The sequence below is a fragment of the Grampus griseus genome, assembly GCF_964374135.1.
Source record: "Grampus griseus genome assembly, chromosome: 7".
NCBI lineage: Eukaryota > Metazoa > Chordata > Mammalia > Artiodactyla > Delphinidae > Grampus > Grampus griseus.
In genome coordinates, this window is record NC_139001.1 from 8781362 (window position 1) to 8795853 (window position 14492).

The 14492-nt window shown below is 45.8% G+C and overlaps 1 protein-coding gene across 1 annotated transcript in view; it reads right to left on the minus strand.

Moving 5' to 3' along the window:
- Positions 1-11619: 11619 nt before the first annotated feature.
- CAB39 (calcium binding protein 39) overlaps positions 11620-14492 on the minus strand; it is an 86767-nt gene continuing 83894 nt past the window's right edge. The window contains exon 9 of the mRNA XM_082658831.1: positions 11620-14165. Within this exon, the coding sequence (XP_082514957.1) occupies positions 13977-14165 (189 nt within the window). The 3' untranslated portion in view covers positions 11620-13976. The remainder of the gene's footprint in view (positions 14166-14492) is intronic.

Sequence of the window (14492 nt, forward strand, 5' to 3'; positions counted from 1 at the left end):
TGGAAGAACAGCTGCAGTAAGAGCTCCAGAATCTCAGCCAACTGGACAGCTCGCTCCTCACCTTCTCTTGTTTCCACCTCTCAGAGTCACTGGCCCTCCTTGGGGACTTCCCACGACCCCTCCTTTGGGCTGGGCAGCTGCAGCAAAGTGTGTGGGTGGGGGTGTGGGCATACAGAGGATGCCGTCCCCGTGCGGTACAGCTGCTGTCTTCACTGGCTTTTGTCTGCTGGTTCCAGCAAGTACTACGAAAGGTGTGTTTCAATGATGGATTGCTGCATAACAAACCACCCTACAACTTCATGGCTTAAAACAACTCATCGTTCCCCATGATTCTGTGGGTCCACTGGGCATTTCTTCTTGTTGAGGTGTTAGCTGGTGTCACCTGTACAGTTGCAACCATCTGAAAGACTCACTCACATGTCTGAGGCCTTGGTACTTGTTGCCTAGGTCGCAACAGCTGTCCTCCAAGGGGCTTCCCTGTCTCTCATATTCAATAGTCTAGTCCAAGAGAGTGAAAGAGAATCTTCCATGCCTCTTAAGGACTTGGGCTGGAATTGATATAGTGTCACTTCTGCTAAATTCAGTTGGTCAAAGCAAGTCACAAGGACAGTCTGGGTTGAAGGAGTGGGAAAACAGCTCCATCTCATGTTGGAAGGCATGGCACATGGTTGGAGGATGGAGGAATTGGTACTGGCTGTCTTTGGAGGCAATCTTACCACAGGGGAGTTGCCTATCCAACGATGACTGTGAATTTAACTATTTCCCACTTAGTTCTGTCAGTTTTCATTTCACGTATTTTGAAACTCTGTTAATAGGCACAGACATATTTAGGATTGTTATGTCATCTTGATGAATGGACCTATTAATTACTAAGAAATATCCCTCTTTATCTCTGGTAATACTTCTTGCCTCAAAGCCTACTTTATTGCTATTAATACGGTTACATCAGCTTTCTTGGAATTAGTGTTTGCATCGTAATGTTTTCATCCTTTTACTTTTATCTGTACCTTTATATTTATAGTGCACCTATTATAAACAGCATGCAGTTAGGTCTTGCTTTTCTATGCAGTCCGACAATTTTTAATTTTATGCAGTCTGACTATTAATACATTTAATGTAAGTATTTATGTGGTTGAGTTTCAGTCCATTATCTTGCTGTTTGTTTTCTATTTATCCTATCTGATCCTTGTTCCTGGTTTCTCTTTCTCCATCTTCTTTTGAATGAATCAGGTATGTTGTAGTATTCTATCATTGATTTTGCAGCTGTACTTTCTTAATTTTCATTTATTTGAATTTTTTTAATGGTTGCTTCAGAGATTAAATAAAGCATGTATTCTTACAGTGTATGTTTAATTAGTATTAAGAAACTTCTGCATAACACAAGAAACTTGCAACGATATAATTACTCCTCTCTTGTCTTTCCCCTGGGCTATACCGTGCTTCTATATATGTTATAAACTCCACAATATGGCATTACTTTTGCTTTAAAAAGTCAACTGCCTTTTAAAGAAATTAGGAAAGAGAGAAAATAGTCTTCTATGTTTACCCATGTATTTGCATTTCTGGCACTCTTTATTCCTTTCTATTAGATCTGCATTTCCATCTGGTATCATTTCTCTTCAGCCTAATGAGCTCCCTTTAGCGTCTCTTGTACAGTGAGTCTGCAGGCTATGAATTCTCTCAGCTGTAATTTTTCTGGAAATGTCTTATTTCACCTTCATTAAAATTCTTTTTGGTAAAATAGAAATTATTCTTCTTTATGTCCATATTACAATGATATTTTACCATGACTTTGTACTAGAAAAGTATTATCAATTACTACTTTATTTCCCAATGGATTATATTTAGGCAATAGAAAAAAAATACAATTTTTTTTTTTTTTTTTTTGCGGTACACGGGCCTCTCACTGCTGTGGCCTCTCCCGTTGTGGAGCACAGGCTCCGGATGCGCAGGCTCAGCGGCCGTGGCTCATGGGCCCAGCCGCTCCACGGCATGTGGGATCTTCCCGGACCGGGGCACGAACCCGTGTCCCTGCATCGGCAGGCGTACTCTCAACCACTGCGCCACCAGGGAAGCCCTACAAACAATTTTTATTTGTATTTTAAAGTGTTTCCAAACATTAAGGCAGATGGATAGAAGCAAAATATTCTGTCATATATCTTTTTTTTTTTGGTTGTTAAATGTATACTTTTTTCAATTCAATAGTTTTTAGTAAATCTGTAGCTGAGCAACCATCTTCACAATCCAGTGTTAGAACATTTCAACCACCTTAAAATGTTCCTTCATGCCCATTTGCAATTCATCCTTTCTCCCATCCTCACCCCTAAACAACTGCTGATCTGCTTTCTCTCTCTCATAAATTTGGGACATTTCATATAAATGAAATCAGATAACATGTAATCTTTTGTCCGGATTCTTTCCATTCGCATAATTTTTTTCAGGTTCATCCATGTTGTAGCTTATGTCTGTACTTCTTAACTGCCGAATAGTATTTCATTGTATGAGTCCATCACGTTTTGTTTAGACGTTCATTAGTCTTTGGACATTTGGATTGTTTCAAGATTTTCATTATTATGGATAATGTCTTCTGTGAACATTCAGGTCCATGGTTTTGTGTGGGCATATGCTTTCACTGTTCTTGGGAAGATTCTTTGGAGTGGAATTGCTGGGTGACATGGTAAGTTTATGTTAACTGCATGGTTTATCTTTCTCCATCCTTTTACTTCCAACCTATTCGTGTGTTTGAATCTAAGGTGTGTCTTCTGTAGGTAGAATCTAGCTGGATATTGCTTTTTCACCCAGTCAGACAACATCTGCCTTTTGATTGGGATGTTCAGACCATTCACATTTAATGTAATTATTAATACGTTTGGATTTATATTTGCCATTTGGCTATTTGGTTTTTGTATGCCTTTTCCCCCTCTGTTCCTCATTACTGCCTTCTTTTGTGTTAAATACATATTTTTAGTATACCCTTTTAATTCTTTTGTTGATTTTTAAATGACATTTTAAGTTTCTTCCCCCCACAGTGATTGCTTTAGGCATTACAATATGCATTTAACCACAGATTGACACTAACTCGATTCTGGTAAAACACAGAACATTTGCTCCAGTCTAGTTCAATTCCATCCCCCTCTCCTCTGTGCTATTATTGTCATAGACAACAAATCATTCTATTTACCTATCATCTATCCATATGTATATATGTTATAAACACAACACTACAGTGTCATACTTATTGCTTTATGCAAACATGTCTTTTGGAAGTTAAGGGAAGAAACAAGAGAAAAACATGTTTATCTGTTACATAAACCTACATATTTACCATTTCTATTTCTCTTTACTTCTTCCCATGGATTTAAGTTAAGATCTGGATTCATTTCCTTTCCCTCAGAGGATTTTATATTTCTTGTAAGGCAGGTCTGCTAGCAATAAAGTCTCTCAGTCTTCATTTATCTAAAAATCTCTCTATTTTACTTCATTTTTGAGGAATCGTTTCACTGGATACACTATTCCTGATTGACAATTTTTTCTTTGGCATTCTGAATATGTCATTCCACTGCCCCAGGCTTCCATCCTTTTAGATGAGAGAAATCAGCTATTATTGTATTGTTGTTTGCCTTTACCGACGAGTTGTTTTTCTCTTGCTGTTATTAAGATCTTCTCTTTGTGGTTTCAACATAATTGAGGTCCTACTATATGGATCTCTTTGAGTTTATCTTACTTGGTATTCATGCAGTTTCTTGAATGTGTAGAATGATATTATTGTATACACACTCATGTTGACTATAAGCACTTTCTTCCATCTGGTGCAGGGGTGATCCTTCAGATTCCTCCTAGAACAGGATGAGCTTTGCCTCTCACTGCTGTGGCCTCTCCCGTTGCGGAGCACAGGCTCCGGACGCGCAGGCTCAGCGGCCATGGCTCACGGGCCCAGCCGCTCCGCGGCATGTGGGATCCTCCCGGACCAGGGCACGAACCTGCGTCCCCTGCATCGGCAGGCGGACTCCCAACCACTGCGCCACCAGGGAAGCCCTGGGCTGCAGTTTTAATTCCACCATGTTCTCTGTGGTTGGCCCAGTCCCCAGTCTCCTGGGCCACCGACTTTTTTATTTTATCGTTTGAACTGGGAGGCATTTGGCTTCAATTTCAGATATTTTTGGTGCATCTTTGGATTCAGCTCTGGCAGAGCCCCAGAATCCAATCACCATAAGAATGTTTGGGATTATGCTGTTTCCTTCTACTTACCATCCTCTACCCTATTGCTGTTTTCTTGGCAAAACTCACAGGAGGAAATTTCTGGGCCAAGTGTCCTTGTGTTTGGTGCTCTTCCAGACTCCAATCTGTACCACAAACCCACTCTGTTTTCCAAGATCTGGCTGATTTCCCCTTATCTTTGCAAAGTCTCTCCATCTATGGCAGCATTGCTCTTACCCAGACCAGGTTATGGAAGCTGCCTCAGTTTCCTGTTCACCTATGAAAGTCTCAGTCCTCTTGGGAATTTAGTTCATCAAGGCTTCCTTGTGTTCACTTTTTGCTAGCTTCATAGAAACATATAATTTCAATTTTGTTTGTTTGTTTTCCTTCTTCTTATCACAGGAATAGAGTCTTTTGAGACCTGGAAACCTTGGCTGCAAGCAGAGGTCAAATCTGGAGTTTCTACTGGGTGTGCTGAACTGTAGAATGAATGCTCTCAACCGCTCTGTTTTACTGTTATTTGAGTCCTGCCCTCATAAGGCTCTGGTGAGGATTAAATGAGCTGATGCACGTACACCCTCAGCCCCATGACTGGCAGGCAGGCAGCGCTCAACAACCAATAGCTATAGTGATGATTACTCAGCACGGTGGCCTTGGGCAGGGCAGATGCTGGGATGTTCCTGAGACTTGCTTTTAACCATCAGCCAGTGTGATGAATCAGGGTAAGGCAGTATTATTCTGAAGGACACTGCTAAAAATGTGACACCTGATGGTTTTTCCAAGCAAGTACTTATTGAGGGCCTACTATGTGCTGGGCACGCTCCCAAGTCCTCATAAACATGGGCTTGTTTCATCCTCATAGAAAGTCTAAGAGGAGGGTTTTACTCTCCCCACTACACAGAGATGAGGAGACAAAGGAGAGAGGAAATGCATATACGGAAATTTTACTCAAAGTCCTGTATGAACTTGACTTTTTGTCTTACACATTTTCAAAATACAGTAATATTTAAACTGACACATTCTTTCACTGAGACAGTTATTAAACCTCTGACCTTCACAAGTGCAGGTCTGGTGTTATAGATTGTATGCTTGTGTCCCCCAAAATTCAGATGTCAAAGTCTAACCCCCAATGTGATGGTATTAGAAGGTGTGTGTGTGGGCCTTTGGGAGGTGATTAGGTCATGAGGGTGGAGTGCTCACCAATGGGATTAATGCCCTTATACAAGAGGCCCCAGAGAGCTCCCTCACCCTGTTTCTGCCATGTGAGGACACAGGGAGAGGGTGGCCATCTGTAACCCATAAGAGGGCCCTCACCAGAACTGACCATGCTGGTGCCCTGATCTCGGCTTCCAGCCTCCAGAACTGTGAGAAATAAATGTCTGTTGTTTGTAAGCCAGCAGTCTACAGCATTTTGTTATAGCAGACTGAAAGGATTAAGACATCTGGGTCAAAGTCCAACATCCTGCAAGAGGAATAAAGGATTTCCCGTCACACTGGCCTCTGTGACATTCCCTCGACGTCAGGGAGCAGCCACTTGGTGGGTGTCCCTGGGAACAGCTATCCATCCCTCCCACTGCCCACACCTGCAGTGGAGTGTTGAACCCCTCCTACAGGGGCCTCGGGGACCCTTTCCTTAGGGTGGTGTTTGGATGGATGTGACGGGAAGCCCACAGTGGCGTGGCTGGACCAAACAAGGGTGTGTTCTTGTCACTTACACACAGTCGGAGTGGGATGTCCAGGCGCGGCCGACTCAGAAAGGCACCACAGCTCCGAGACATTTACCTCCTGCTCACCATCCTTAGCCGGCTGATGCACTCCTGGGCGGAGGGGGTTACATGCGTGGTGTGGATGCAACAGGGCGAGCCTCAGCGAAGGAAACCCCGCCCCCGCAAGCTGCTTCCAGCTGAGTCGCTGCGAGCTGCACACTGAGCTGGGGAGGAACAGCTGGAGCTGCCAGAGGTCCCAGCCCTCCCGGGACTCCCTCGGGGGAAGCGAGCGCCTCGCGTGCTTCCCTGGGCCCAGCCCTGGGCGTCCGCTCTGCGCTGCACCCACATCGGCTGGTGCGGAATGAGGAAGGACCGCAGAGCCCGGAGGAACGTTGCTGCCTCTCAAGTCTCGTCTTCCTGCACCTCGAGCAGGACAGAGATTTGCTGCCCCAGTGTCAGCCCATAAAGCTGCTACCAGCCAGACTCAAAACCCCGGCCAGTGGCAGCTCGGGAATGTCCTCCACGTGCTGGAGGCACGTGGCCCTCCCGGAAGGCCTGATGGCAGGGTGGACGCCCACCTGTCCCCACCGCCAGAGGCTGGACCTTCGTTAAGGCTTGGTTCACAGTTGCTCCAGCACAGTGTGCTGGTTGCGGCTCCAGGCTCGGCCTCAAGACCCAGGAGATCTCAAGTTCCCAGGGTGGGTGGGCAGCCGCCTCCCTCTTCAGCAAGTCTGAGCACCTGGCCCCAGGGGCGGGGACCGCAGCTACCGGACGACTGGGGTTTTGTTCATTCATTGGGTCAGCGAGAGGCGGCCCCGACGGTGTTTCACGGGCGCTAAAATAAAGGCGCTTCACTGCCGCCTGCTGAAGAAGCGTCGAATTAAGTAGACAACCTGGGGACCATCCGACTGTGAACGGCGGCCCCTGGAAGTGTGCAGCTGCGGCCGCCTAGGTGGGCTGTACCTCTCGGCTGAGCCTGGAGTGAGGGCGGAGGACATAAAGGTGAGTGATATCCCTCCCCCCCACCCCCGGCCGCTCCCCATTCCTGATCCTGAGAAGCTCCTGGTCTGAGGGCAGACGCATAAAAATAAACCGCGATACCATGGTGAGGGATGCACAACACGCTGCGGGCGCCCTGCATCACTCTTCCGCCCAGCCCAGCCCCGCGCCTTCTCTGGGTGGCCGTGCACAGCTCCCTATGGGAGCTGGGTTCAGGCCTGACTCAGTCCTCTGGCCCCCGAGGCTGGTCCACACCACAGCCCAGCCCCCCAGACCTCTCTGGTGGCCACGGCTCAGTGAGCTCTCCGAGACCCGGCATCTCCGCCACGCCCGGTCCCCTGCGTGCCCTCATCCTGGAGACGCCCGTCCATCTCAAACCCGGACACTTGCCGGAGCTGCTCCTCCTTACTCATTTGCCCTGCCAGGCCTCGCCAGCAGCTGTTTCTGCGGCCAACTCCAGGAGCTGGGTAATCCACACTTGTTTCTTGGCACCTGCAGCTGTCACCTGCCCTCTCTTGCTCTTCCAGGTGTGGTCCTGGGGCCGTAGCACCCTGGGAGCTTGTTAGAAAAGTAGGATCTCATCCCAGACAGACTGGATGCGAATCAGCTTTTAATCAAGGCCACACCCCCGCCCCGCCCCCCCCCCCCCCCCCCCAGTGGCATGTTCATTTCAGGTTGAGAAGCTGCTCTTAGCCTTGCCTCATGGTTCCAGGAACCTGTGAGAAGGGTGCCAGACAAACGGCCTCTCCTCCTGGGCGTTTAATGTAAACAGTTGGTCAGAGTGGGTGAGATTCTGAGACCCACTTTGCCACTGCTCACTGGGCCTCAATTATCTGCTCTTGTTAATTTTGGAGGAAGGCAGGCACTTGGAAGAGGATGTAGAGTGTAAGACTGAGAAAGAAGAAGAGAGATGCTGCCTGCTGAGTCCACTTCCGGCTCTGCCGCCTACTGCTGTGTGGCCTTGGCTGAGTGGCTTAACCTCTCTGTCCCTCTGTTTCCTCTTCTGTAAAATCAGGATAACAGAGGGCCTAACCATCTGAGTGTTACGAGGATTAAGTGAGTTAGCCCTTGTAAAATGCTTGGTAATCACTCAGTCAGTATTAATGAGGACTGTTGGCAGTTACTGAAGAACCTTGAAAGAATGTTGACATGGGTGCTTTAGGAAGATTTAGATGGAGATGGTTAGCAAACATTGGGCCGCCAAAATGTTCGTTTGGGTTTTCCGTAACATCTTACTTTTTGGCCAGCCCAATATTTACCTACTAGTTACCACAAAAATAAAGTTGATATGTATTGCATCATCATACAATTAAATTTCTAAGTCTGTTTCCTAAGAAGGGAAAAAAGCTTTCTTATAATTTTAGAAGTCTTGTTATAATTGTTGCAAGGACATCTGACCTGAAACCTTGAGACCAAAGCATTTGGAGGCAGAACCAACAGGATTTGCTGTTGACTGGATGGGAGGAGATGGTGGGAGACAAGGCAGGGAATCAAGGATGACTGTTGATTTAAGCAACCAGAGCCCTGAGCCTGGAGGGTGGGAGGCCTGCATGAGTTCTGGTTTGGACCTGGTACGTGTGCTGGACACACACGTGCAGTGGTGAAGATGCTGCATGTGCTGCTCTGTCCCCTCACATCCTGAACACCGGAGTGGCCTTTCACCTTGCATTCAGCCACACACGCTGGGTGAACACCACACCCTACCCTCAGCCATTTTTTGGATCAGTGATTTTATTTCGTTTTATTATGAAACGTTTCAAGCACAAAACGTTTCAGGCAGAAAACTGAAAGGATTTTACAGGGGAAAACGACATAACGGGGGAGGAGAGTCAAAGCTCCCATGCAGAAAAATTCCAAGAAATATATGTAGGTACTTGCTTCTAAGGAGATGGAGCCTAATCCCCACCCCTTGAGTGTGGGCTGCTTATATCGACTGCTTCCTAAGAGGACAGAACTGAAAGAGGGAAGATGAAAGAGCAGCTTTGCATTGGAGAAACCTGACAACACTAGCTCAGCCAGGAGATCAAGGTCAGCATCGACAGGAATAGGTCCTGGTGACACTGTGCATCCTTGATATGCTGTGATGAGGATGTCTTCCTCCCCTAAACCCATAATCTCATTCGAATCACGAGGAAAACATCAGACAAATCCCACCTACGGGAGGTTCTACAAAATGCCTGACCAGTGCTCCTCAAAACTGTCGTCAAAAGCAGGGAAAGTCTGAGACTGCACAGCCAAGAGGAGCCCCCGGGGACATGATGACTAAATGTCATGTGCGATCCTGGATGGGGTCCCGGCAGAGAAAAAAGGCATTAGGGGAAAACGAAGGATACCTGCATAAAGTATGGACTTTAGTTGATAATAACACGTAAGTATTTGTTCATTAATTGTGACAAATGTCCCATACTAATTTAAGATGTTAATAATAACAGAGAAACCAGGTGCGGGGTATAAGGGAACTCTCTATACTATCTTTGCAATTTTTTTCTGTAAAACTAAAACGCTTCTAAAAAGTAACGTTTCTTAAAAAACACAACCACCATATACCCATCATGTAAATCCTACCCTTCACACTTTACTATCCTTATCATACTTCACATCTTTATCACACATCTGCCCTATCCTTTTTTTTTTTCTTAAACAGCCTCGCTTGACTGCTTCTTCCTTTTTGCTCAGAACGGCAGTCAGGAAGCCCGGGACCCGCGGCACCCACCTGCCACAGGATCCCTGGGTCCCTTCACATTGGTTAGGCTGGCTTTGCTTTCCGGACGCCCCATGCCCCAGGCTTGGCAGCCGCTGAAAACAAAGAGCTCTACTGCCACCTAGTGGATCTTTAAAGGTAAAGCGTTGAGTGCAGGAAAACGGGAAGGAGGCCCAGAGTTGATTCCACCCTAGTCCCTTCCACACTGATCCCCATCTCAATTCTAATTTAGACCCGGACATTTCCTAACTCTGGCCCCGATTCCCAACTGTGCAATCATTTTGTAGGGTTATACTATACTTTACTAAAAAAAGAAAAAAACTCTTTTGGAAGCGGGCAGAGCATGAGGGGATTGGGAATTTCCCTTTTGCTATCAGTTTTGACGCTTGGGGACCGAGGGAGGGTCCCCGGGCAGCGCGCGGACACCGGCCTTCCGTGCACGCGCTGCACCCTACCGCCGCAGCGCGGACCGGAGCCGAGGTCCGGTGTGCGGCCCCCGCCCGACGGCCACGCGGGGACCCGGGCTGCGCCATCCCCCGAGGGTCACTGTGGGGCCTCGTGCAAGCGCGGGACCGCGCGGCCCGCGAAGCAACAGCCGGCGCCCCGGAAGGCGTGAACTCCGGGAGGCGGCAGTGCCCGCGAGAAGGTGTAAGTCTCTGGTCGCGTTAACCGTCTGGGGCTAAGTGCCCGGCGGCTGCGAGGGACCGGAAGAGCGCGCTGGCGCCGGAAGCGGGGTCGCCGCTCGGCGGGAGGGAGCACCTTGAGACTGTGGTGGGGAGTCTCACCTCGTCCTTCGTGCCTTCACCTCTCTGGCGGGAGGGTCGTGAGGTGCGGGGAGGACACAGGAGTGGCCGGTGCCCCGCCTCGGGGCCTCTGCGGGGCGCGCTGGGCGCGGGGACTCCCGCTACCAGAACAAGCGCGTGAGCGCGGCCGCCCTCCTCGCGCCTTCGCCACCACGGTCTGTTTGACCGTCACAGATGAAGGGAGAAGCCGGGTAACTTCAGCTGCGGGCGTGGGGACGGGGGGCGGGGCGGGGGCTGCAGGAGGAAGCGGAACTCGCGTGAGAGCCCGAATCCAGGCCTCGGTGTGGACTCTCCTTCCGCGCGAAGCGCGGCTCCCCGCTCACCCTCAGGAGCGGCAGCGTCGCCTGGTCCCGTCGTCTTTGGAGAAGCGCGACAGACACGTGGGTTGCACTACCTATAAGAGATTATAACAAGCAAAACGCTGTTATTCAGATTTCAGATGAGTGCTTTTGGCAAGAACACGTCGGGGAGGATGAAGACCCCATCCGCTGACAAGGGTTACACTAAACCTCGAGGGCAGGGTTGTGTGCCACGTCTTGGCAGGTGGCCTGGAGGACGGACCTCCTTGCAGGTGCCGTTTAACACTGTGCTTCCTTCCATAGTTCTTTCAACCTTCATTATAGTTTCACTCAAGGGACTTCGCCAGTGGTCCCAGGGTAGAGAATCCACCTTCCAATGCAGGGGACTCGGGTTCAATCCCTGGTGGGGGAACTAAGGTCCCACGTGCTCCCACGTGCTGCTAGGCAGCTAAGCCCACGCAGGGCCACTACTGAGCTCCCGCACCTCAAGGCAGCAACTAAGATCCAACACAGCACCCCCCCCCCCAAAAAGAAAATATAATTTCACTCAAGTAATTTATAAAGAGTCCTGCCAAGTACTCACTTTTATCTTAGCGTATTAATAATCACAGAACCAGCAACAGGATCTACTCCCCAAATGCTACGGTCTAAGAAGCAACGCTTGTATAAGGCTTAATAATACTTAACTGTGAAAGGAAAGGCCAGGGAGCTATGACCTAAATGAAAACCACATTTTTGACAACAAAAATAAAACCTCGAAGGGGAAAAAAAAGACTTAGAGGCTTGTGTATTAACTGTTCCCGGGTACAGTTTGTGACAAACTTTGTGCTACTGTGTCTCCTGATGGTGGTGTTCACAGTGACACAAATGAATTTATCTATGACATCATAAAACCAAAAAACCGACAATGCTGTTTCTCCAAAATTTTATTTTAATTTAAATTACAGGGCCAGCCAGATAATCTGATAAGAAATTTACTTTTCCTCAAGAGAAAGGAAATGCTTCCATGGCATTGTTAACAATTGTATACATCTCCACCTTTTTTAAGGGTTAAAAAATCACACATTAACTGACTTATGTAAAATGAAACCTTTATAACACAAAAAGAAACCACTTCCAGTATAATAGTTTTGGTAATATGAATATATTAAATGATAACTTCAAATGCAACTTTTCAACTTTGAATGTTTTCACATTTTAACAAAAACCCCAAAGTCTTAACTATCCCCAGATTCCAATGCAATAGTAATACATCAGTGTTTTCTTTGACACACTGCACCCCTGTCTTCCACACAAAGGCTCTAGTGCTATGACAGCATTGCCAAAGTGGAAGCTGTTGTTTCAAGTTCTAAGAACCAGCTTGGCAAGGAAACCTTTCTTCCACTTGGTGTAATTAATGTTTGCACACGGAATCCGGATACCCAGCACTGGACCACAAGAACCAGAATGATGCATTGCAGCCAAGTCTGCCTTCCTAAACATCTTGGATATTTTCATTTCAAGGAGCTTGGATTGCTTTCTCTAGTTCCGATAGAAAAACATGAATTATTTTACACAGATTTTGGTAAAGACAGCCTCAGGAAAACCAATTATAAGTGTAGACTGCCATTTCAATTAAACAGAATAAAATATATCTATGTTTTCTGGAGCTGTTTTCCTAACTGGTGCTCCTAGAAGGAGATCTTAAAGCCGCTGAAACATCAATTGGGAGTCTCACTTTACTGGCTGATAAATAATTCAATTAGTAAGAGAGGCTAGCAAAGAATAATTATATAAATTTCTTAATCAGCTACAGCCATGCTGAATTCGAACTGACAAACTCTGATTTGTAAGTTGTTAGTTGTGATCTTCATATCACTAAGATGAACAGATACCATTCTAATAACTTTACATAGATATATTCTAGGAGACGTTGTTCTGCCGTGGTCACAGTAACAAAAATGTGGTGCAAAATCAGTTACTTTATAAATACTGATAATTTGCAGCATTAAGGAACAGGACATTAAAAAAAATAAATTTCCCCATAGGACACCTATGACTAGGAACTCTTCTTTTCCTAAGAGAAGCCAAAGTTTTAATTATTCAGTTTCACAACTATTGTACTGGATTACTTTAAGAAAGAAAAGGTGCTCTACAGAGGTCTCCCCCCCACACAAAGAATCGGCGTTAATTTAGCATAATCGGTATCATTCATGGATCTGGAGAACTCATGACTCATTTTAAATGAGTAAGGCCAATATTATGCAGGAAAGTGTAGCTGACTGAGTTCCAGATCTGTATTGTAGCCTACTGATGGCACCCCATTGGATAACTGAATACAAAGGACTGGTTTACTTTTTCTTTTAATGCTGTGATACTTAAATCAGCATTTTCAGGTGATCTGAAGTATTTCAATTACATATTATGAGCATTCATTTTTTGCAAAAACTCAATATTAGGTAATAGTTACATACTAATACAATAACATTCCTCTGCTGTACAAATTAAATCATTTAAAAGAAATGAGCATTCTAAGAATTATATACAAAAGGAAACTGTAAGCATTGTTGAAATGAAATGCGAGGTGTCGTTGCTAGCTCTACTGTTTTAAAATACCTTCAAAAAGTAAAATTAACAAATACCCTTCAACATATCCAGGTTTACAAGTCTCAAGAAAATCAAATGTCAAAAAATTCTAGAAAGCTGTGAAAAGCATATATACATTTTCCTTATGACCTTACGAAGCTTCACAATTTTGAGAAGCTGCTAAGTTTCAGTATCAATTTATTCGTGTGTCAACTTTATCCACCCAAGAAGCTCACATCTTGGATATAGTTCCCCTATGATTTCAAATAAAGCTCTGCACAGTCTTCCATTAGTGAAGGCATATAATCTTACCAAGAATCCACACCCAGATCTTTAACAAAGATAAATGCAAACAAGCAGGTCTGCTCTGATAATATCAGTGCCCTCTTCCCCTAACACACACTATCATCTATGCATTTGCCTTCATGAACCTAGCCATGTTCAGAACTTCTACAGCAAACGGAGTCTTTGAATTCTGAAATGACACAAAGATCAAGAAAAAGTCCACGTGTGCTCTAGTGTGCAAGAAAGCAGCAGCTACGTTCTCCAACTTGGACTAAAAAAAACAAACAAGGTAAAATGAAAACCGTTCACTTAACAGCAGATTAGCAGTAATGTTCCTCATGAATTGATAACAGTGCCTGATGCTGAATAGCTAACAGCAAATGCTGAATTTGGATTTAATATTTTAGATGTTTACAGGAAATTAGGCTTCTTGCTGAGCTGGTCTCTTCAAATCCCTGATCTGTTTAACTAAATAGGTCTTCTCATCGTTAAACTGTTCATCCTCGGTCCTGTCATTCTGGAACTTGCTGAGGAACTCTATAAGTTTGGTCTGGTTCTTGAGGAGGATGTCTAGGATGGGCTGCGTCTTGTTAGGATTGGCTACAAACACCTGCACAGAGAAAAATCAACATCAGCCAAAGGGAAAGAACAAGACACGGGGACATGTATGCCGCAGTTAGCAGAGCACATGCTATACACATCCAATGCTTCCCTGGGGCCTGTGGTGAAGCCAGGATTATTAATTCAGAGGTGTTCGCTTTGGAAGACCTTATTTTACAATTTAAAAAAGGGGGAGAATTACATGTTTTAGCACAAAAAGGACTGACATATTCACTCATGCTCTGAAACTCAGCAGTTGGTATTAAATATAGACTTTGACTGTAGAATAAAATGAGCAGGAGTTATTTCTGGGCAGAGGAGGTCAGAATGGATTTTA